A 23454-nucleotide genomic window follows, 5' to 3' on the forward strand; every position below is an offset into this window, starting at 1 on the left:
GGGGCAAACACAGCCTGGTCAACTTCGCTTCCAATTTGCATGCGATGCAGGTGGGATCCGTCACACAGCGCAAACATCTAGATAATAGTACAATAATAGTACGATCCGTCACTTGATCGGCAGAATTACCCCAAAATGGAGAGAAGAGACCCCAGGTATACGGAGTAGCCAAGACATGCACGTTAAAGTTATGCCCAGGTGTAGTTCACGATGCTAATGTTTGTTCTCCCACCTGACACTCGATTAAGGCCTGGGCCTCCCTGTTTCATGCACCTGTGTGGATAATCCTGTTGATCAATCACGACGACAGCTCTTGCCCAGTTACTATTCGCCAGCTTTTAGGAAATGTGAGCCTGTAGCGCTAGAAGCGCTAGACCCAGCAACTATGCTGTAGATAATCCACGTCAAAAGCACCACAAAAGCAATTATAGGTCCTTGGGTAGAGTTCCCCCCGTATCCTAAGTTAAATGGTCTCCCGACGTGCCTGGAAATATCCTGCGATTTTGTCCTTTCAAATAAATTCAGTTGCCAATTGAATAATCGTTATTTCGACCCCCGTGTCCTACCGAAACCGAAATAAAATATAGCCGCCAACCTAATACCATGCCCTTTTCGCGTACATTGACAGTCGTTGGATGCCACGCCGAGGGTGAAGTTGGCGATGTGATTACTGGCGGAGTCCTCGATGTCCCTGGCAATACAATGTACGACAAGCTAGTCCACTTCTTGAACGAAAAAGACAACATACGTCAGCTTTTACTCAACGAGCCTCGAGGCCGGTGCTCAATGAACACAAATTTGATCCTACCACCTTGTGATCCACGAGCCGATGCTGGGTTCTTGATCATGGAAAGCGAAGAATACGCACCTATGTCGGGATCCAACACAATCTGCACCGCCACCGTGCTACTGGAGACCGGCATGGTCCCGATGAAAGAGCCCATCACCCAGCTGACACTGGACACCGCCGCCGGCCTGGTTACCGTGGAAGCAAAATGCGAAGGAGGGAAATGCAAGAGTGTGGCATTTGACAATGTACCCGCCTTTGTATTCGAACTGGACTATCAAGTTTTGGTTCCTGGCCTTGGAGAAGTCTCCGTTGACATTGCCTGGGGAGGGATGATGTACGTGTTGGTGGCTGCAGCTTCCGTGGGTCTGAAAGTGGAATCTCGATATAGCACGCAGCTAGTTGAGATTGGCGAGCGTATCAAACGTGCGGTCCAAGCTACCTACACCCCTGTTCACCCGGTGAATCCTAAAATCAAGGGAGTCAGTATCCTGGCGTTCACGGAGCCTCTCGTAGAAGAGAACGGTTGCAAAGCTGCTGTCAACACCGTTGTTGTCTCACCAGGGAGGTTTGATCGCAGTCCTTGTGGTACTGGCACATGTGCTCGACTCGCTGTTCTGCATGCGAGGGGTCAGCTGGCAGAAGGGGAGGTTTTCAAACATCGCAGTATTATTGGCACCGAGTTTACCAGTCATATTCGTGGAACCACACGAGTCGGCGGATATAAGGCTGTTCTCCCGACTGTTGCTGGGAGGGCTTGGATAACTAGTTTCAAGCAAGTAGTTCTTGATTCGAGTGACCCCTTTCCAGAGGGGTTTAGGGTCGGGGATCAATGGCAAATGGCACCGAGTTCATTGCTTTGAGGTTAAAGGAAGAACAAGAACTGTTTGTGGTTAGGCTCCTGCCTCCAAGAGAGTCCTCCGCGTCCTTATGTACTCCCAGCCCAATGTTACACCTAGGCACAGGATAGACATTGGTATGTTCAAGAACATGACAACTCGATTGTTATTAAAGAACATAAGGTTTTAATATATACCTCACTGAGCGTTTCATTCTTCTAGAACCGAACTTAGGTAAAAATTAAAGGAGCGTGTGGCTTTGGCGGAAAAAAGTGTTCTCGGCTTAAACCGACCATATCAGTCACATTCATGTTGCCCGGATTTTTCCCTCAATCAGGGGAAAGCAGTGGGAGGGTAGCTCTGGTCGGGCTTGACGACGTCTCCGTCTGCAAGTTGCTCGTCGGTGTAGGCAGGCCAGATTATCTGACCGATCTCTTCGTTGGCAACAGACAAGGTAGTGAAGCCGTTGGTAGGATCAAACTCGCCGCTCCAGCCTGAGCTGACGGTGTATGCGCCGCATGTACTGGGGCCTCCATTAGCGTGAGAGGCATCGGTGGCCTCCACGATAAAGGTGCAGTCGGTAATGTCTAAACCGGAGTCGATGCCGAAGGTCCAGGTGCAGGAGGTGTTTTCGCCGTTGCAGACACGCTTCATGTCTAGTATGGTCCAATCGGAGCTGGTGATAGGGGCAGCCAAGATGGAGGAGGCGAAGAGGCCGGTTGCAAGAAGAAACTGAGAGATCTGCATGTTTGCAATTTGGTGGTTTATCGACTTCTAGAGGAAGATGGGGTTTTTGAGATAAAAATGTTGGATGTTTCGACTGTGAAAGGCTGTTTGGTTGAGATTGTGTGGATGAGAATAGAATGGAAGGCATCTTCAGAAACCTATTTAAGTCTTTTCTCAACGCCCAACTGTTGAGCTTCCGCTTCACCGAAGCATAGGCTACAGGATAAGGCATCCCGCACTGAGGTTTCTCGTGGTCACTCCGCCATGATCTCTCGAAATAGACTTCCTAGATGCTAATGCCATGTTAGCTGATGTCACAATATGAATGGAACACGTAGGAAACAACCCCACTAATTGCTGGCAGGGCTGAGCCTCATGTCTTACGCGTGGTAAAGTAAAATGCAAGACATCATTCCTATGCATAGTACATAAGTTCAAAGGTGAGCATTTAGCAGGTTGTAAGACCCATTCACAACCCAACAAATTGGGCCTTAGGTGCCTCAGGTTAGGCCTCCTATGTACCCACCAAGAGGATTGTTTCTAGATGCACGTTCCCAAAGAAGAAGCTGACGTTGAGTTCTGACGATCCCAAGCCTACTTTTTTCCGGTGGTCATTGTTATGGAGGACATTTAGGCGCCCCGGGCAGACCGTCGAGAACTTCATGTTTACCCATGTGTAATGCAATATCCACACTCCCAAGGAGTTGTGAAGGAACTATTCCATGATGAAACCAAGATAAATTTAAAACAGCATTGGAGATTGTCCAAATACCCAGAGAGCCTGGGCCCAGGGGCCAGCGTTACGGGTCACAGGCCCCTGCGCCCCGCCGAGACACCACCGGCACCTGCAGGGCGGCTTTCAGCTGGGCGGAGTAATCTGGGCCTGGGGTTTTAGGCATCCACTTGGTTTCTGCCAAAGCTCTTTTGCCAACTCCAAGTCGCCCTTCTCTGCTTTCCTGCTCCTCACTCCTCTATTGCTGGCACACCTAAATATGGAATCTCCGAAGAAACTCAAAATTGCAAGTCTAGGCAGCTCCTTCGCTGCTGGTCCTGACATCCCCCCACAAATCGAACCACGTGCCGCATTGCGATCAGGGCAGAACTACCCCCATCTTCTGGCGCAGCACTTGAATGCTGATCTCACTGATCTATCCGTATCTGGCGCAACGTTGCTCAACATAACAGTCGAACCACAGGCTACGCCCTTCAACGTGACCTTCCCACCGCAAAGCTCCGACCTCCCCGAAGATGCCAATATCATCACCGTGACCGCTGGAGGAAACGATATAAACTACATTGGCGGCATGATCGCCGATGCTTGCGATGCTGAGCTCCAATCGTCCGTATCACTATCACCGAGCGAATTGGCAGAACGGTTAGGGGGAGTTCTTGATCAGATACACAAACGGGCCCCGGGAGCTCGAATCTTCCTCGTTGAATATCTTGCTGTTCTGGGACCTGGTACCCAAGCTGGTCGGGATATCCCGCTGACCCAGGAGAGAATTCAATATCACCGCGGTGTTGCGGATGTTCTACAACATGCGTATTCTGTTGCTGTGCAAGGTCGAACCGATTGGTGCGAGACAGTTCCAATTCACCAACTCAGCCAGGAACATGCACTTGGCAGTAAAGAACCATGGGTTGGAGGATTTGAATCAGGGCCGCTTCTCCATCCGAATCTCGATGGAATGAAGGCCGTAGCCGATATTCTAGCTGAGACCATACGCAAGAGCACATTGTCCAAGGCATTGTTGTGAATTTATTCATTATAATACGCTCTGCCTGGTCTTAACTGGGTGCGCACGATGTTGAGGGGCGGTGTGGGATATATCATGCTAAGATCGCCCACTACCACAGCATATTAATATTATTCCTTCATTCAAGACCGCACCAAGCCTTTTTTTGGAGATCATCCCCAATTGATACGTATAATAAGCTCCTCGAGGCCCACGGGGTGTTGGATATTCTGGATTCGGACGGCTCAAATTGCTTTGACCTGTTCGGAATATACCTATTCATTCCGATGGGTCTAGAGAATGCTGTCAATTTACTGGCGGTAATTAGTATTGACTACGGTTGGAAGGGATAGCTCATATTCCCCGACCTATCAAAACAAGGGAGTTGGATTTGCTACACCTCGCTATGTCCGCAACACACAATGCCGGGCTAGATGTTGGCTTAGCTCGGGTATCTAGCTTTTACATTACCATAAACATGGCTCGCTAGATGTACTGGGGCTTCTGCCCGGGTGAACGCTGTGGATAATTGCAGTACCAATCAGAAACCTACAACTTATACAAAAGGTATGTTGTGTGATCTGGGGTAAACCCCGCATGTGGTGAGACGGGAACATTCTCAGCCCTCTCCTAGTGCAAGCCTTCCTATAAGCAATAACTCATTTCGAGTCCCACAGTAATCCTTGGAAAGAGTAACGAATTTTGCACATCGGACACATTTGGAGCGAATTTTTGCTTGCAATCAGCGTGCGAACGCATGTATATTGTACATCTTTGTCGATCGTCGGTGAGGGCCATGCATACTTGGCACTTTTCGCCCGTATAACCGACAAGAACATATCCAATAGGACGAGATTTGCCTTGAACAACGGGCGATCGGGGCAGGTAAGCAACTATTGGCGCCAACAAGGCTAAGCCGTCAATGAGAGCGCCCGTGCTGTCTTTGGTCCTGTCTAAATTGAATTATAATTTAAATGGGGGGCTTTTTTTTTTAAAAAAAAAGATTCAAAATTGTATGCCCTAAATTATGCTGCGGATTATGTGGGTTGGCAGCTCTGGCTTAAAGACATCATACACAGCATTATTCTATATACGTCTCTACTGTCAATCACTCAAGTGTCACGTCAAGTAAAAAAGCCCTCTAAACCGACCTAAATTAGCAATGGGTGTCATACAACTCATCCGGAACCTTTCGTTCCATCTTTGTCGGCCCGAACACCTCGGGATGTCATTTTCCGGCTCCACGGCTTCGCGTACAGCCAAATGGCTGTCCCTTCAAACGCATCCGAGAGTTTTTCATTCCAAGATAGATTATCCTGAGTAGCCACCATCTACGGCGTTTACACCTGTCCACACAGAGATAGATACATTGATCATCTATACCCCGCATTATCCGCCCCCTCCTACAACATGGGAAAACGGATTGTGATCACTGGAGGCTCGGGCAAAGCCGGACAACACATTATCAGATATCTCCTCCAACAAGGCCATGATCTCCTGAACCTCGACCTCGTTCCTCTCCCCGCCGAGCTGGAAGAGCGAGTCCACACCTTGCGCGTGGACCTGACCAACACCGGACAGGTCTACAGCGCACTAGGATCCCATTTCCACCTGTCAGAGCCCTTTCGTGAACCACTGGGGCTAGTCCCCGATGCAGTCATTCACATGGCCGGGTATTCTCGCAACATGATCGTTCCAGACGAAGAAACCTTCCGCAGCAACACCTCGGCAATGTACAACATAATCGAAGGCGCTTCGCGCCTCGGCATCAAAAAGATCATCATCGCCAGCTCCATCACCGTCTACGGAGTGAGTTACGCAGAGGGAGATGTAGACTATCCCTCTTTCCCGGTGGATGAAACGGTCGACGCCAACCCGATGGACACATACGCTATCTCGAAGGTATGCGGTGAGAGCATTGCGCGTGGCTTTGCGCGGCGGTATGGAAGGGACATCTATATCTTGCGCATTGGGCGCATTGTCGCTCCCGAGGAGTACAAACAGTCCATGTTCCGATCATATGTTGAGAATCCGGAGAAATGGGCGCCGCATGGCTGGGCGTACATTGACGCTCGTGATCTCGGGCAGATGTGTGATCGCGCGGTGCAGAAGGATGGACTTGGATTTCAGATCTTTAATGCGGTCAATGACGGAATTACGAATTACGAGAACACAGCCGAGTTCCTAGCGCGGGTTTGCCCTGGTGTCCCGGTTACGCGCGAGTTGGGGGCCAGAGAGGCTCCCATCTGTAATCGGAAAATTAAGGAGCTGCTTGGATTTCGGGAAGAGCATCATTGGATGAAGTATTATGAATGAGTCTGGTAGAAATCACCTCTGATTCGTCATTAATAGTGGATCTCATCTCTCATACAAATCATAGGAAGACTGGGGGGGGAACTCGGGGGGAGACTAGGGCTGTGTTAGTCAGTAGGTCACGCGCCAACTCCCGATGACATCAGCAGGGGTCTTGCCCAGGCCAAAGCAGAGGGGGGAACTCTCTTGTCCATGGGTGGACATTTCTTGTCTTTGTTAAATGCCCACTGTATACGAGACTTACGAGAACAAAGAGACCTCGGGAGGAAAGACATCTGATCCACCAGATGGGAAAAAAAGAGGCTTTTCGCTAAGAAATGAGATTTTCTCCGTGGCGCACTGAAAGCGGGCTATAATCCTGGCAGTGAGGCTGGAAATGCCCCCAAAGCCTTGGCTTGCAACCCCATTTAGCCGTGGCTTTTTACCGAGATATTTTCAATATGCCCCTGAATTGGGGATGAGATGAGATGAGTTGAGTTGAGATGAGTCCATTATATTATTAGTATACGGAGTAGGAGACGAGGACTGAGTAGATAGGTAAGACAATATAACCGGACAATATAGGATATGAGGAAGAGGAGAGGTCCAATCATATTCTCTTTTAGATCTCTCATGTTCGTATCCCATTTTGGTTTATTTATTATTTATTACTGTTACTATTACTATTCCTATGACTATTACCACCTTTTATACCAAATATAATAATCTGCAAGTCCGGGGTACGATCGGCCCCCGCATGCAAATGCGCCCCAGCTTTGCCTCTTTGTTCTTCTCTTTTTTGCATTTTCCTCTTTCTTTGTTTTCGTTATGTCTTTATTCCTTTTCTAGGGTTTACCCCCCCTCGAGTCTCCGGATTTTCTTGTATACACTTACACAAGCCATGCTATTCCCCTAATACCCAACGCCATGGGCGATTTCACTGCTCCCGGGAATGGCATCAGCGGTCATTACCAGGGGACTTCCCTGGGTATGAAGATCACGATCGCAACTCTTGCCGGTGTCACTTGGTATAATGCCTTCGAGCTAATGATCCTTCTCTTCGTCACCTTCGCCGAATACCGAGGTCTCTACTTTTGGAGTTTATTTATTTCCTCCTCCGTTGGTCTACTTCCCTACTCGCTGGGCTTCTTACTCAAATTTTTCAAAATCACCGACGACATTGCATGGTTCCCTGTCACTTTGCTCACCATTGGATGGTGGTCTATGGTCACCGGCCAGTCGATTGTCCTATACTCGCGACTCCACTTGGTCGTATCAAACCAGCGAGTCCTACGTCGCGTGTTGATCATGATCGTAGTTAACGCAATCATCCTCCATTTACCCACTACCGCCCTCACCTACGGTACCAACATGGCCGACGACACCACCCTGTGGACCAAAACCTACAATATCATGGAAAAGATCCAAATGACAGGCTTCTGTATACAGGAATTCATCATCTCGGGGCTATACATCTGGGAAACAGTCCGCATGTTACGCCTAGACCCGGACCGTATCAAGCGCAAGATCCAGTACCAACTACTCGCCATCAACCTCATCATCATCATTCTGGATCTGGGCCTGCTCGTCGCCGAGTACTTGGACTTCTACATCATGGAAACCATGCTGAAAGGCGTCGTATACAGCATCAAGCTGAAGCTCGAATTCGCCGTCCTCGGTAAACTCATCCACCTGGTACACAATCACGTCTGGAAACCCGAATCTTTCTCTGCGCCACGCGACCTGCCCGATTTCGTCGACGCAACCCGCGTCACCTCCGACATGACCCATGCCACCCACAGCGCCATCCAACGCAGACCTTCCCGCATGGATGCCGACGACATCTCAATCGCCATGTTCGAACATCTACCGCCCGACCGCATACGGACCAACTCCGATCTCTCCCATTCGTGGAGTAATGAGGGCCGCGCCTATCATGTCGATCATCTCCCCATCGACTTCACCAATCCTTTTGCCCATTATCCGCGTTACCAGAGTCGTCGCGGAATACCCGAGAAACCGGGATGAGGAGGGTTCCTGTCACGGCAATACCGAACTTCTTCCTTTATGAATCACGGCTTATGAGATATGATCTTCGTCGAGACTCCGATATCCCACTTCGTTCTCCGTGAACATCATACACCTGTCTTCGGACTGGTCGCTCCCCCGACACAGAGGAATCTCGACTGTGGCTTCCCACAGTCAGCCCTCGGCCCTCGCGCCAAGCAGGATTCAGAGTTGTTGTGCCGCCGAGCCAGCAACTCCTACTCCTTTAATGGGGATCCGCAACAGCGCAAGCCACCAGGGTGCATTTACGATGGTGCAATGGAGATGCATGTTCATCTGTTTGTATATATAATGACTCCTAGTAGTTACCCCCTGAGATGCCGTTATTGAATATATCTAATTGTCTCGATTGCACTCTTTCTCTCTTCGGAATATCAACGCCGCCTCAAGTTTCGTGTGATTCCTAGCAAGCCTTATGTTCCTAAGACTTATTGAGTTCCATGTCCCTATTCGGTCGTGTCTTCAGAGATGCCTACAAATATTCAGGATGAATTGATATAAGAAAGGACTTAGCTTAGCCCCTGTGCACCTAACTACATTGGATAGTTTAGGGCTCAGATGGTCATGACTCCAGTTTAAATGCTTAAGATGCTACGAGGTCAAAGGCTGGATATTCTTAATTAGACAAGGTGGAGTCAAGCTACCTAGGTAATATGATGTGTCGACGAAAGTATAAATCAACAAATGCCAGTCGATAAGATGATACACAGCACACACAGCACAACAAACTCAGAAAGAGGAAAATAAAACAGCTCATAAATCGTACATAGAAAAAGGTGCTAGAGACCAGGTTCCTCCTATCAAGACTCAAGACCCCAAAGCCCCGAGGCTCGAACGCTTGATCTCGAATGCTCGAGATCCCTCAATCAACCCATCAGAAAACTTGGTCACAGCCACCCACGCCGGACTGAACTGCCTCACCTCGTCGAGAGCGGGGATGAGGCCAACTCGGTTATTGTCGCTCCATAGGCAGGTGATGCGGCCCGTGATGGAGGACTCGTCGACCTCATCGGTCTCAGACGAGTCATGCTTGGAAAAGTCGACATCGACAGTCCACTTGTTGTCCCATGTACGACTCCACAGTTGGATCCGGTTCAGACCATCTGGGGACGGGTTTAGGAAGCGGTGGTCTGGAGCGGAGGATCCAATCACACTGAAGTTCGTGATGGAGTTGCCGTCCATGTTGATACGGCAGTTACGTGTGTTTTGGCCTGATACTTCGAAGCGGACGGAGGAACTGTCCCGTTGAGGATGGGAAATGCTGAAGGAAATCCAGTCCGGCGACAGCTCGGTAGCATCAAGCAGAGAATCTGCATCCTCGCTTGAAACAGATAGAGAGTCACCATCGGGGACAACATGCGGTAGTGGTGCACTCCAGGAGCATCGCTGGAGTTTTCTTTTGCCTCGGAAAGTCCAGTCACAGGACTCATTTTGGCCAGCTGCGCTGGGGAGCCCGTAGGTAACATCACTGACAAACGGAGGCATGCCAGTCAGTGAAGCAGTAGAGATCCCGTTGTCGAGATCGACCTCCTGCAGGAAGAACAGCTTCAGGCGGTTAGAGTCTGCGAACGGGAAGGCCACAAGGTTGTAGATCATGGTTCCGATGAACACAAAGAGTAGGAAGATAGGCAGGTGGTATGTGTAGCGGTGGATAAATGGCAGCATAGGCGCAAAGAGGAGTGCAGTAAGACAAGAAATGAAGAGATAGATGAGGAGCTGAGGGCTACCATCCTGACCGGTTTGGCTGAGAGCGCTAGTAGTCAGAAGAGCCAGCGGCACGATCAGCATGAGAATTACGGGAGCTGTGATGAGCAGCTGCAGCAGCCACGTCCACCGCGGCAACACGCCACTCCACCCCTGCTCGTGTTCATACACGTTCGGATCTTCCTCTTCTTCCTCTTCGTCTTGAGATGCGCGGTCTACCCCAACGCGGACGTAGTTGGCAAATGTGGGGCGGTGTCGGCCGTGCAAGAGTGAGGTTGACTCAGTCGGGTCCTCTTCAGCAGCATCGTCCTGGTGCTCATCGCCCGATGCAGCAAGCCGGCTTCCCTGGGTACTAGGCCGTCGTGATTCGGCTAATCTACCGACGTACTCTGACTTCGTCGGCAGAGCGAACAATTCCAAGTAGGAGATCCATGTGGCCAAGAAGGTACCGGCAAAGTAAAAGAAGATGAAATAGCCGCCAGCGAGCCCTTCCTCATGCTCATAGACGGTGCAAACTACCATCAGAGACCAGGTAAGAACGAACATCCAAGTCCAGGTATAGACTCGATGAAAGGCTGATGGTCGTGCGGAGTTGGCGACGCGAGATACAAACCAAGCCAAGAAGATCCATGCTGAGATCATCATACTCCATACGGCATATGAACTGCTATGGGCAATAAAAGGGTTGACTTTGGTCACCATGTAAGCCAATCCAACAGTCACTCCTGTAGGAATTGAGATCAAGAACGGAAACCGGAAGAAACCGCGCAAACCACGCAACGGAATGTAGTCGTCGTTGATCTCGGAATACACCGATGAGCGGAAGAGATACATCTTGTCAGCCCTTGAAAGGATGACACTGGTGACAAGCAATGTCAACGGCGCCACAATCAGCAGAGTGACAGATAACGCAAAGAGTGTGTGTAGCCGAAACACGGCAAAAGCGCTCCCAAACAGATCAAACCAAACAGCCCGGGTACCTGAGCCGCTAGGCACAGTTCCATCGTCGCGAATATGTCCGTCAAACCGATCAGTGGTGTCAGACACAAGCTCCTCCGTTGTAGCAACAGCAGTAGAGAGCATATGCCAAAGCGAGTCGATACTGGTGTGTCGGGCATCATCCTGATCAGTATGGTAGCGAGCTCTAGGTTCAAAGAAAGCGACATCCAGACCGCGCAGGCCCAAGATACCCTCCAGAACAACATAATCCGTCTGGCTGCTAATAAGACCCTTTTCGAAGCCGTTGGCACTCAACACCGAGCCGAATGGGTGTTCTGATTTCGCATACGCCTGGGTGACCTCCGTATCCGAGCTGCGGAATAATGTAGCACGCCCTCCAGCACCCGCACCCTCCAGGTTCAGGAATGTGTGAGCAAAGCGCGCCATCGGATGCTGGCTGTACACGCGTGCGCCGTTCAAATAGTCCTCCTCGCCATTATTGAAGAGAACCACTAACCCACGCCGCGGTGCATGGCCCGGTGTCAGGAAGTATTTCACCAGCTGCAGACACGTCACAACACCAACTCCATCGTCTGTCGCTCCGTACCCGGTTGAAACACTGTCGTAGTGCGCGTTGACAAGTACTCCTCCCTTGCCAACGGGCGCTCGGCCGGGTGTCTCCCACCAATTCTGTTTATTATCTTCAGAGCCGCGAATGTAAACGAGGATATTGGTGCCTTCAAAGTAGACGCCGACACTTTTGTCGATAAAAGTCAGGTTGGACACCAGGTCGTCGAAAACAAAAACATCGGGCTTCTCCTCCTTCGCGTCGCGGTATTCCTCGGTGGATGGGGTGGACTGCTTGATCGCGTCGATGCGTTCGAGCAACCATGAGCGGACCTCGTCATTCTGGTGGGAGTTGTAGGGGTGAAAGCCCTTTGTCAGGCTTTGGAGATCTTGCCATGCCTCTGTGAGGTTGAGGCCGTTGGGGCTCGTCCGGGGCGCGGGTGGGACGTTGTGGTGGATCACCAGCAATGGGATAATCAGGGCGAGGTACATGGCGGTAGTGAGGATTGTTACCGGCCATGGCATAAATGCCAGAGGGTTCCTGGCCTTGCGGGTAGCCATACCCTATGCTGTTCAAGCTGAGAATGAATGGGTGGAGGTTGAATGAAGTTGGAGTCGAAATTGAGGCAAATGCGGGGGGAGCTTGTCGTACCGTCATTACAGTACATAACTTTTCCATACGTTTATGTACACGTGCATCCATATGTGTACATTGGATGCACGAGATGGCTCTCCCTTTCCGTTGAAACACAATAAATCTGGAAAACAAAGTTTAATGATCAGATCGAACTAGATAATATGAGGACTATGATATATTTACATACAAAATGAAGAGCAACACTGATGGAAACTGCCAGATCCGTGACTACCGCGCCAGCTTATCCAAAAGCGTCTCACGCAACGCGGTCAAAGTCCGAGCACCTACAATCTCCAACGCACTAACCTCAATCTCCAACTGCTGGCGGATCCAATTTCTCAACTCAACCGCGACCAGCGAGTCGACTCCATAATTGCTCAGCGGGCGCGTGGGGTCCAGAGGCTCCGCAACTCCCAGACTGCGCATCAGAACAGGATTCACCAACTCCACAGCAGCAGCAAGCAAAATGGCATGATCCGTATCACTCGCGGAGCCCTTCTTATGAAGAATCAACTTTGATTTGGACTCGGCGTTGACGTCGCCGCCGGTCTTGGTTGTGTTATTGCCGGCTAGAGCGCTAAACCGGTGGACGGGCTCAAAGGGGGTATTACCGGGCATGATCGCTGTGACGAGTTGGCCGGTATGCGATGGGTTCAGACAATGCGTTTGCTGCAGAATTCGGTGCGCAGGATTTGATGTAGCAGGGCCTCATGGATGGGTATCCACCCGCGGGTTTCAAAAACATCGCGCCCTGGTCATCGTTGGCTAGATACCCCATTTCCTCGATGGGGCCGAGGTTAATCGAGCAGGCTGGATGGCCCTGCTGGAGCCGGTACGCGGCGAAGGAGTCAAGGAAAGTGTTTCCCGCGGCGTAGTTGGGCTGTCCAAGCTGTCCAACCAGACCACTCACGCTTACCTAGGTAGGCGTGAATTTACAACACTGGGCCTGGATCGGATGAGGTTCCATGGTTCTTACAATAAGGATTGCTAGAATAGGCATAGTAGTTTTGATTCTACTATGGTTCGTCCTACCTTGTCCTACCTAGGTACCTCTATTAAGTCCCCAGGTCTGAATTTCTTCTTTCTTTTCTTTCCTTTTCACAAACATCTCTGCCTTTAACTTCAGCAAACAACTCTCACTCACCTTTCACCTTTTACTCATTTCTCAATTCTCTAGTTATTCACCTCTCTATCATCTTCACCTCTCTATCATCTCAAGTTCTCGTGAGCCCTTGACTATAGAGGCTGCTCAGTCTAACCCTCCTACCTCGCCCACCTCTGCAACTTCTCCCGTATCCCCAAAATCTCTATCGAAAATTCCGAGAAGGATCAGCTCGAAAAGGGTTGCTCTTCCCGATTTAAAATCTGCACTGGAAAAGGCGGTTAAGGCCAGAGGGGAAACGTACTCCCAAATTACGGCCTTCGTTTGTTATTGGGACGATGACGACGCTCGTGCCCAAGAAGATGGAGAAACCTTTTCCCATATGATGGCTGATCTTTTCGGAGTTGCCAGCCAAACATTCGTCATGAAGCACGAAAATCCCTTTCCAGGCTGGGATTTGGGAGATCGCCTGCATCAAGAAGTTTCGTCCAAACACCGCATTTGCAAACCAACGCTCTTCTTTTTTTTTACGCTGGCCATGGCATAATCAACCAAGAAGAAAAAATTTGTTCCATGGTGCACCATCGATCGTGAATTGAGTTACCACACTTATCCTATGGATACCTTCTGCATCCTAGATTGTTGTTATTCCGGTACTGCTATTGCGAGTAACCAGATGACAACAACCCATGACTTAGCTGCTTGTGGCTCTTCGGCATTTGCGAGATCCCGTGTTAGTGGAATATCCTTTACCCAGCGAGTTGCGCATTTTGGTATGAATGTAAGAATAACTCGGCGGGTAGGACTAGACGGCGAGGAAGCATCTTAACTGTACGCATAACGTAGCCTGTGATGTTATTCAAGCAATTCTGGTAGTGCTCGATTTTTAGCTGAAATTGAAGTGCATCCTGAATTTCTGCCCAGGTCCACGGGTGTGTCCTGAGATGTAAACAAAGCCAGGTCAGGTGGAGAGTGACCGGGGTCCGGAGCTGTTATTTAAGGCCCGCTCTCCCTCGTTCCTTTTCCCCCGAAACCACCTTGGAATTATTCGTTCTTAGGAGTATTCATCTCTACCATGTCCAAGGCTCTTGGACTTGCTAGAGTTTCTTCATCAATTAATCCAAAAAATATCGTGAACAATCGTGCCCCATTGGCCCGCGCCAATGTCCCTAACGCCGCCGTTGACAATGCCAATGCCGCTCCCGCGCGCGCGCCCTCTGGGTCCAGCGAACAGGCCACAGAGTCTCCTCGCCTGAGCAGCGCCAACATCGCCTGGACTATGATGTCCCTCTGTCTGTCTGTGCTCCTCTCTGCCCTCGATTTAACAATCGTGACTCCCGCAATTCCCGCCATAGTCGGCTCGTTCCAGTCTGCCGCCGGTTATACTTGGGTGGGGGGCGCCTATACTCTAGCCTACGCAGCGGTAACTCCGGTATGGGGGTCCGTCTCCGACATCTGGGGCCGGAAGCCGATCATGCTGATCGCGGTAGCCATCTTTTTGGTCGGAAGTCTTGTCTGTGCACTTGCACCGAAAATGAACGCTTTGATTGTAGGCCGTGCAATTCAGGGACTGGGGGGCTCGGGTATGGGGATAATGGTCAATATTGTTGTCAGTGACATGTTCTCGCTGCGGGATCGAGGGCTATATCTCGCCATCACCTCATTGGTTTGGGCGGTTGGGAGTGCCATAGGACCGGTATTGGGCGGTGTTTTTACAGAGAAGCTGAGGCAGGTGCCGGTCCATTTTGAATAACAACAAGGCTGACCGTTGTTTAGCTGGCGATGGTGTTTTTGGATCAATCGTGAGGCGTTCTACTTCATATGATGGCCCTAAGCTAAGTCAACCTACAGTACCGGTCGGGGCCGTCTCCTTTCTCGTCTTACTATTCTTCATGAGAGTCCAAAGCCCCCGAACTCCGATCGCCGCCGGTCTAAAAGTCATCGACTGGACAGGAAGCGTTCTAATTGTAGGGGGTGCTCTGATGGTCCTCCTGGCCCTCGAGTTTGGCGACGTCGTCTACTCCTGGTCTTCCGCAACAGTGATCTGCCTATTAATTTTCGGCACAGCAGTGATGGCCCTGTTTGTGGTCAATGAGTGGAAGATTGCCAAGAACCCTATTATCCCTCTTTGGCTATTTGCCTCGCCGAGCAAGGTAGCGCCGTACGTTGTCTTTGCGTGCAACTCATATGTCTTCATCGGGCAGGCATATTACCTACCCCTGTACGCGCAGTCTGCCCTAGCCGCAACAGCCTTGATGTCAGGACTGTACCTGCTTCCGCTAATCGTCTCATGCGCCCTGGCCGCAGCCGCAGCGGGGATTTTCATGCAGCGAACTGGGAAATATCTGCCCGTGATGTATATTGCGCAGGGCTTTTTGGTCCTTGGCTCGGGACTGCTAATCAGTCTCAAATTTGAATCCAACATAACTAAACTAGTCATCTTCCAGATTCTGGTCGGGATCGGCGTGGGCATGAACATCGAAGCCCCTATCCTGGCGGCTCAAGCTGCTGCAGGTGTTCGTGATACGGCTGCTGTGACTGCGACAATGGGGTTTGTCCGGTCCCTTTCCACCGCTATCTCAGTTGTCGTCGGTGGCGTGGTCTTTCAGAATGAGATGAATGCGAAGAACGGGGAGTTGGCAAGCCGGCTCGGTTCGGATTCATCTCTAGCCAACATATTCAATGGCGACAATGCTGCTTCGAGTGTGGAGAAGATTAGCACCGTTGGACTGAATGTAGATCAACAAGTCTTGGTTAGGAAGACGTACTTTGAGGCGTTGAGGATGGTGTGGGTCATGGTAGGTCTCCTCAACATATAACACGTTACATTGTCGTCTGCTAATGGAATGTTCTGCTTGATATTAGTATGTTGCCTTTGCCGGATTAGCCACCATTCTTAATCTATTTGTGCGGGCCCGTAAGCTCCGGAGTGAAAATGAGGGCGCCGTGCTGGGCGTTGATCGGTCACGGCAAGAAGACAGCCGTACCAATGGGGTCACGGAAATGGAGTTGAATGATCAACATGATTAACGTGGGCTGCGCATATTGACGCGAAACGCTCCCTTTTGTTTCTCTCCCAAAGACGCATCGAAGATCTGTATAGAATTCCTACAGCTACACCTGAATGCTGATGCTGCACCCCTTTTGGCCCAATGAAGGACAGTAGGGCGTTTAGTAAGGAGGCAGGTGGTCAAATTAAAAAATTAGATATGAGAATCACGTATATAACATAAGTAGAAGCAAAAATCCCTACAAATCTATATGTATTAGTTTTGAGGCTGTAACAACTTCCTGAATATCCTTGGATCCTTCTGGTTGCTGCGCCCCGGGCCGCACCGCAGTTCCATTTTTTTGCGTTTGGCCCTTGTGGCCTTGAGCTATAAGCTCAGGGATCCTAACCTTTGTGAGAGACACCTGAGAAGGCTTAAGAGGCACTTGGTAAATATCCTGAGTGAGCCACAATTCGCTGGGAAGTTCGACAGGAACTCCCTGTCCAGACCTAGGATGAACATTAGACCTACCACGAGCTTCAACCCTAGAAATCAAACTTACATATTGACTGCCGCCAGCATCCAGTAGCCCCCCACAGCAGCCTGAGCTTTTGTTGAGCTCTGGCGGCCAGAATTGGCTCCAGTCACGTTCCAACGAGTAGGTCCTGGGACAGAATCAATACGAGACGTCGTCGTCTGATGCAGACTATCTACAATCAAGGCTTGCACATCATTCGAACAGGTTGCGGCTGCCATCATCTCTAAATCGGCCACTGTAAACTGGACATCACTTGAAAACTGCAGCCCATCGGGCTGAATCAGATCCTTGTACCAGGTCGACTGCATCTCGTACACTGCCTCGTCGAATGTGTCTAGCCCTAGCAGCTTGTCATATGCAAGTGGGTAGGACGTGATCCAGGAAGAGTCGGCTCTACCGTAGTGCGAGGTAAAATGAGCCTGTTTTGTATCTGTGCCAAGGTCCATGATAGTTGACGCATACAAATTTCCAATGTCCGTGTAATTGGCCATTCCGCTAAGTGCGCCATAGGCCTTCAGACCAATGGAGGCAGATATTGCTATTAAGGTTTGGTTGGCCCGCGACTCGTTGTGGTCTATGGTCGAACGTTCTTCAGGTGGGTATTGACCGTGCCGTACGAGGTAATCGGCATATCGGTGTAGTGCTGGCAAGAATGGCTTTGCCCACTCAATATCACCAGAAGGCTTCTGGTAAGCGTAAACCATCCAAAGCAGAGTGCTTGTCTGTTGTAATGGGAAGGTATATTCGTCGTTCTCGGTAGGGCCAGTTGCGTTAGGGTAATCTAGTTCTCAGTCGACTTCTGTCTCGTCAGGATACAAAAAGCTCGCGGCGCTGTAAAGGACCGGGAGAGAAAAGCCACTGGGCCTAAGCAAGAAATTGGTACCTTACGTTTTCCAATATCATGTAAGGCATAGTCCATTGGCCAGCCGAGCGTCATATTCAATACAGGCTTTAAAAGCAGAGGGATGTAATCCGGTGCTAGGACGTAAAAGGCCGGTAGAGCGCTTGGAAGGAGGCCAGAAATTGGGCTGACTCGACCACTAGCAGAGATAGCTTTCATGAATCCCAGGTGATATGATGTATCCTTGCTACACCATGGCACCGAAATGTGAATTAAACCCCAGCTGGACGAAATTAGCCAGCTGCAGAAAATGATAAGCTGGCAAATATTAGTCACATCTGTCGGACTGTTCCCTCCAGAATACCTGCGTAGTTCGAGGAAAACCGTTCTCCAATTTCTCTTACTTGTTGGTCGAGCTTCTTTGATTCTTCACGGGCGCAGGCCTCATCTTCCAAGAAGTGATCGACTACCTCCTCTGTAGTGGACCAAAGCGGTTCAAAGTACAATGATTCATACACCTCTCCAAAGAAGCCATTTAGATCTTGCTGCAAGCCGATGGCGAACGTGACTGAGGATGTTTGGACTACATTGCGACAACCGAACCGGTAAGCGAATGCAACTAAGTCATCTCGTGTGTAGTTGCTGATGTTTCGGGAAACTTGACCAAACAAAGGAAATTGGGACAATATTGTAGACGGTGCAGCACTCTAGTAAGTTAGACTCTGGCTCATATTGGACGAGAAGACCACTCGACCCCAGGTTGCCATGTCTCTATCGTCCTCGGAGGCATCAACCTAGTGATAGTTCTTGATAATAAATGATTGGGGGTGTCTCCCTTCATACCATCCCATCACCATCTGACCTGGCTGCGCACTCCACGACTCATCGATTGCTGTCATCACATCAACCTCGCCCTCTATGTTGTTGTTGTCTACCGAGACGGTGAGTTAGCTGAAAGGAATTGACTGCGCGCAAAATCCACGGTTGATACAGGCGAAAAGAAGTCCAGGCCAAATTGTGGCGCCTAACTTCCCGTCTTTAAAGTCACGACGGTGTGAGTTGCTGAGTAGGAGATGCTGATCTGGTCCACAGAAGTAATATTTTCGTCTGGGCATCCGAACAACGAATATACTTCACCATTGACCCGTGTGATCACTTTCCAAGTAAGAGGCTGACCGGCCCAGAACTCTGGTCGTGCAGTAGATACATTTTTGGCCTGATCGCCAGGCAGCCATGCTGAGTCCAATCAGCGAAGAACGATGAATAAAATTGAATTGAGGAAGATCTCGGAGAAAGGTGGTCTACCTGGTAGATATGGGGTCTTGACAGCCTATAACAAAACGTGAGATTAGCTGATTTGCAAATTTGGAGCACTCCCACTCTTCCTTACCAAGGGATACGATGATAACCGAACAAAACTGCCGGCGGCCAAGGAAAGCAGTAGGAGGGGACTGAGAGGCCACATTGCACACACGGAGGACCGCAAAAACAACCAGTAAAGATTTCGATCAGTCTGATCGGAAAGTACGACCCAGGGCAGGTATAGATAGGTCTGATACATCTCTACATATTTCCTTTGGAGTCTAGGGTGTAACATCTGGGGATATGTGTTGAGCTTTCAGCTACGAGGTGATATGCCTGTTTGTGTGTTATGGATCTCCAATGTATGTTGTACGATCTTCGAAGCTGATTTTTTGCTCCATCATACAGTATGGATCCCGACGAACGATCTGTACGAGACTTCTATAGGTATAATCTCTAAACAAGGTATTTATCCCTTAGTTATTTATATTCGGGAATGTCTATTGTGTGGCTCCCGGTGTTATACAGCTGCCAATTTGATGCTGCATGCATGGATAGAAAAGATTATTAGAAGTCATTGGTTTGCTGATCTGTATGAATCCGGTTGATGCATTCGAATTCAACTTCACTATTGTAGCTGTGTCAATTTACCTTGCAAATAATAGTTGTACGTATCTGTAATGGGTTTATTCTGCTGTCGCACGCGAGATGGTCCGCGATGTCTGACAACGGGCTGGGCTGCTGTCGAGTGTAGAACCGGGAGATCACAAAAGAAAAAGAAAAGCCAGGAAAACGTTACCTAGCAAACATCGGTACTGGAAAGGGAGATGATGTCAAAGGAGAAGTGTTTAATAAAGATTAATTAGTATCTTACACCCCTGGGCATCAGTCTCTTGAACAAGTTTCCCTGCGCGCGCCTAGTCTGACAATTCGTCCGGCGAGGAACTGGCACAGAAACTGCCCTTTTTGCAAAGCTCAGAACAAAATTCTTAAAGTGCCTTTTCTTCCGGGTCCGTAAGATAACGCTATTTTTCGGCTTTCTCTTCCTTCGACAGCCGCCCGTTGGCGCGATGCCAGAGGGGTGGACGCTGGGACCTTAGTATATCCTGATTTAGCAGACCATGAGATACAATCAGAAGACTCGCCTAGTCTAGACAGAGCTAGTGTTGCTGTGTCTTTAACACGCATGGATGGATTTGGTGTCGCAGTGTCAAACACTGTGAGATGGGAAATCAAATGGCTCTGAACAGGGAAGCCAGCAAGACTTATTTTTAGCTCAGAGAACTATAGCGAACTGATCCTGCCATACCACCTATCCTCCTGATATAAAATTCATCAAATGTCAGACCTCAAAACTACCTCGGGGGGGCTCAAGGAGACCAGAGAACTTTATGAACGAAACCCGCCCCGATGGACGACCCAGGGGAAGTATACCATCTCTAATCGTCGAACAGCTGGGCCGACACTCAGGAGGAAGCCATCATCATGGAAATGTTTCAGATGTTCAAAAAAAGAAAGTGGGCTTTATTAAAGGGGAAGACAACATCAGGCGTCTCAAAACGCAAGACCGGCTCAAGGACCCACGAGTGTGTGTCTTTGGCCCGAAAGTCCCAGTCTGACCAGGCATCTCCAAATCGCTAATGGGTCGGACAAAGGACATGGAGGGAGAAATGTCTTATATCCAACTAATCAGCAAGAGCCTTAGACTTCCGACGCTTATCGCGTACGAAAATCTCTGGGGACAATCCGTTTCGAAGGGAGCGGCGGGTAGTTTCAAACCAAGATGAGGCGGCGATCAGATCGCTGAGCTTGTGGTATCCGTAGGAACGAGAGTCGAAGTCAGGATATTTTTTTGTGAGGAGTTGGCCGACGCTAGAGAGCCTAGCCCAGCCATCATCATCGGAGGCTGCTTCTACAGTCGTTCGCAACTGGTTTCTTAAGCGGCTATCGTTTTGAGCCTGGAGGGTCGGTACATGATTCCCAGGAATCATGACACTGTTAGTATGTGGCACAAGCTCATCAAGATGCACGAGGTTTTCGGTGTAGATAAATTTGTCGCAGGCAGCGACAAACGGCTTGGGCGTCTTCTGTTCCCCGAACCCGTACACAATTAGCCCTGACTCGCGGATGCGTGCGGCTAACCGGGTAAAATCACTGTCGCTTGAGACAAGGCAGAATCCGTCATAACGGTTAGAGTACAGAAGGTCCATCGCATCTATAATCATAGCTGAGTCGGTCGCATTCTTGCCGTGGGTATACGCGAATTGTTGAATAGGTTGGATGGATTGCTCAAGGAGCACATCCTTCCAGCCCTGTAGGCTGGATCTAGTCCAGTCCCCATGTGCCCGTTTCGCATGAGCTGTACCATATTTCGCGATTTCGGAGAGTAGGAGATTGACAACGGAGGGCCGCGCATTGTCCGCGTCAATAAGAACTGCGAGTTTGGGAATGGTGTCACCGGCCATGACTGTGGACGTATGTGAGCGAGATAGTCAGGTAGCTGCTAACACTTTGGACATGCCATCTATGCGAAATATGTTTCCGAGTTTTGCTACCATAACATGTATATATTTAAAAATCGAGTCCGTATAGGCATAAATCATGACGTCGTACATACGAGACTGCTCTTTTACACGTCCCATTGGAAAGCCCTAGGAAACTATTAGTCATGCTCGGTTTCTAAAACTAAATCAATGACACAGGTCCAGAATGAAACCGATCTTAATTCGCCACGGCTACATATGATGCCTTGCAACTGTCTCGGCCTCTTTTGATTGTCGATATCCACAGTATCGAACGCTTGAGGTGCACAAATTACCAGTTCCACGTCGTCGTGATTATGCCGAAGAAGAAGGGTTGTGCCGCGAAAATAGTTAAGAAGCCGTCATGGATTCCAGTGTCACCAGATTTGTCCCGGGATAGGGTTATTCAAAACAACCTTCCCGGTAAAGAGCTTCTTTATGCTCTAGCAAGGTACTAGTAAGCTCCTGAGGCGCTAATGCGGATCTAATAATACTATAGCCTACGTCTTCACTCGAAATATAGCGATATATCACTTACGTGTGGTAACACTATTTATACGGTGTATAAGTGTATTGTTTGCACGCGGTCGGAGTTTTTTGCGAAAGCCTGTAGTAGTGGATTTAAGGTGAGATAGTGACGACAATGGAAAAAGAGAACCCCTTCTTAACTCATCATACTTAGGAATCTTCTATCGGTACTGTCGTTTTATAAGAACCATTATTAGTAGAGCGAATGATTGATTATCTCTACTCGCTAGATTATCGTGTTAAGGGTTGTCTTTCGGGATCTAGCCACGATATTCTAGAGGAGACGTCGACCGTTAATGACTCCGGCAGCCCTACGGTCTTTACGGCTAAACCAATCCCCTATATCGCAGAGAGTGGAGCGGATGAGGACAGCCTAGGGAGGCCCGTTGAGCCTATCGAAGATTTAATTGCTGAAATTGATCCCCTATCATTTCACATTTTGATATATTCTCTCGCAGACCGAATGTTTATCGTAGGTTTAGAAGCAATATCGAAGGCTAAAGTCGAACGAGAACTACTACGGCGGCTGGATGCCAACACATTCCAGAGCGCTATAGTAGAGATATACAACTCTACTCCGGCAAGTGATCGAGGTCTACGAGACTTGGCAGTGGAAATAACTCTGTATCATCTCAGGGAACTGAGGACTAGCAAAGAACGAGCTGATTTTGCTTTTCCAAGTTGGCGAGATCCGTGCCACAATTTGCGTCTGATTTGCTTGCCGCAATGATGGATAATATGTCTTTGATTGGATCCAACACAGCGTGTGTAGGAGAAATTGGGCTCACGAGAGAGATCCATGGTCTTATTGAACGTATCAACTGTGCAGGGGATCTCACGTGTGCAGGGGATCTGCAAGCTTCAAAAATAAAGTTGTACTGTAACATTCAGGAAGCATATCGGGATTCGGACAGGTAAATAAATGCGTTTTCGAAATTAGCGCGACCACTCACTCCCGTAAAGATCATTGCCATACAACGTTCAAAGGAGGGGACGCGGTATTTGGGCGACTTAATATTCTAAGGTGGTCAAGCCGTGCTGTTGGAATTTTTGGTGGGGGCGGTTGGGAAGTGGGGCAGCGCGGCGGCGCTTTGTTAGCGACATCAGCAAATCAGCAATTGGGTGATGCGGCAAAGTAACAAACGGGCATAACGAGCTTTTGTAATTTGTTCATACTTTATATAGTGGTTAGATAACATCCATGAACTTATTCAGGAGCCGTGATTTAATTGTTTTTGAGTTGTTTATGTCACATGTCAGGTACGTCCCGTCCCGTCCCATCCAAGGGACCAAATGGAGCACTGTAGCAATGGGAGACATCCGAAATATTTGCTTAG

General features: G+C 49.3%; 11 protein-coding genes across 11 annotated transcripts; 6 read left to right on the forward strand and 5 right to left on the reverse strand.

Annotated features, from left to right (window-relative positions):
• Nucleotides 1–603: 603 nt before the first annotated feature.
• On the forward strand, nt 604–1650 carry N7525_000293 (proline racemase family protein; the record flags this gene model as incomplete). Its single annotated transcript, XM_002558617.2, has 1 exon — nt 604–1650. The coding sequence occupies one exon, from the start codon at nt 604–606 to the stop codon at nt 1648–1650; it is 1047 nt and encodes a 348-aa protein (XP_002558663.2).
• Nucleotides 1651–1959: 309 nt separating this feature from the next.
• N7525_000294 (uncharacterized protein) lies at nt 1960–2373 on the reverse strand (the record flags this gene model as incomplete). Its single annotated transcript, XM_002558616.1, has 1 exon — nt 1960–2373. One exon carries the CDS (start codon nt 2371–2373, stop codon nt 1960–1962), a length of 414 nt encoding a protein of 137 aa, XP_002558662.1.
• A 971-nt stretch (nt 2374–3344) lies between these two features.
• N7525_000295 (SGNH/GDSL hydrolase family protein) lies at nt 3345–4109 on the forward strand (the record flags this gene model as incomplete). Its single annotated transcript, XM_002558615.1, has 1 exon — nt 3345–4109. The coding sequence occupies one exon, from the start codon at nt 3345–3347 to the stop codon at nt 4107–4109; it is 765 nt and encodes a 254-aa protein (XP_002558661.1).
• Nucleotides 4110–5498: 1389 nt separating this feature from the next.
• N7525_000296 (NAD-dependent epimerase/dehydratase family protein) lies at nt 5499–6404 on the forward strand (the record flags this gene model as incomplete). The annotated part of the gene is made up of 1 exon (XM_002558614.1): nt 5499–6404. One exon carries the CDS (start codon nt 5499–5501, stop codon nt 6402–6404), a length of 906 nt encoding a protein of 301 aa, XP_002558660.1.
• A 903-nt stretch (nt 6405–7307) lies between these two features.
• N7525_000297 (uncharacterized protein) lies at nt 7308–8408 on the forward strand (the record flags this gene model as incomplete). Its single annotated transcript, XM_002558613.1, has 1 exon — nt 7308–8408. The coding sequence occupies one exon, from the start codon at nt 7308–7310 to the stop codon at nt 8406–8408; it is 1101 nt and encodes a 366-aa protein (XP_002558659.1).
• An 846-nt stretch (nt 8409–9254) lies between these two features.
• N7525_000298 (M28 family metallopeptidase) lies at nt 9255–12218 on the reverse strand (the record flags this gene model as incomplete). The annotated part of the gene is made up of 1 exon (XM_002558612.1): nt 9255–12218. The coding sequence occupies one exon, from the start codon at nt 12216–12218 to the stop codon at nt 9255–9257; it is 2964 nt and encodes a 987-aa protein (XP_002558658.1).
• A 304-nt stretch (nt 12219–12522) lies between these two features.
• N7525_000299 (acyl carrier protein) lies at nt 12523–13294 on the reverse strand (the record flags this gene model as incomplete). The annotated part of the gene is made up of 3 exons (XM_061211523.1): nt 12523–12871; nt 12906–13210; nt 13271–13294. The coding sequence occupies 3 exons, from the start codon at nt 13292–13294 to the stop codon at nt 12523–12525; spliced, it is 678 nt and encodes a 225-aa protein (XP_061070749.1).
• Nucleotides 13295–14471: 1177 nt separating this feature from the next.
• On the forward strand, nt 14472–16426 carry N7525_000300 (uncharacterized protein; the record flags this gene model as incomplete). The annotated part of the gene is made up of 3 exons (XM_061211524.1): nt 14472–15102; nt 15173–16194; nt 16262–16426. 3 exons carry the CDS (start codon nt 14472–14474, stop codon nt 16424–16426), a joined length of 1818 nt encoding a protein of 605 aa, XP_061070750.1.
• A 219-nt stretch (nt 16427–16645) lies between these two features.
• On the reverse strand, nt 16646–17861 carry N7525_000301 (uncharacterized protein; the record flags this gene model as incomplete). The annotated part of the gene is made up of 3 exons (XM_002558610.2): nt 16646–16895; nt 16949–17705; nt 17813–17861. 3 exons carry the CDS (start codon nt 17859–17861, stop codon nt 16646–16648), a joined length of 1056 nt encoding a protein of 351 aa, XP_002558656.2.
• A 2891-nt stretch (nt 17862–20752) lies between these two features.
• N7525_000302 (NYN domain-containing protein) lies at nt 20753–21532 on the reverse strand (the record flags this gene model as incomplete). The annotated part of the gene is made up of 1 exon (XM_002558609.1): nt 20753–21532. The coding sequence occupies one exon, from the start codon at nt 21530–21532 to the stop codon at nt 20753–20755; it is 780 nt and encodes a 259-aa protein (XP_002558655.1).
• A 374-nt stretch (nt 21533–21906) lies between these two features.
• N7525_000303 (BTB/POZ domain-containing protein) lies at nt 21907–22847 on the forward strand (the record flags this gene model as incomplete). Its single annotated transcript, XM_061211525.1, has 3 exons — nt 21907–22040; nt 22089–22215; nt 22320–22847. The coding sequence occupies 3 exons, from the start codon at nt 21907–21909 to the stop codon at nt 22845–22847; spliced, it is 789 nt and encodes a 262-aa protein (XP_061070751.1).
• Nucleotides 22848–23454: the final 607 nt, after the last annotated feature.

Source organism: Penicillium rubens, assembly GCF_028828025.1.
Source record: "Penicillium rubens strain IBT 27055 chromosome Unknown utg000001l_segment0_segment0, whole genome shotgun sequence".
Lineage (NCBI taxonomy): Eukaryota > Fungi > Ascomycota > Eurotiomycetes > Eurotiales > Aspergillaceae > Penicillium > Penicillium rubens.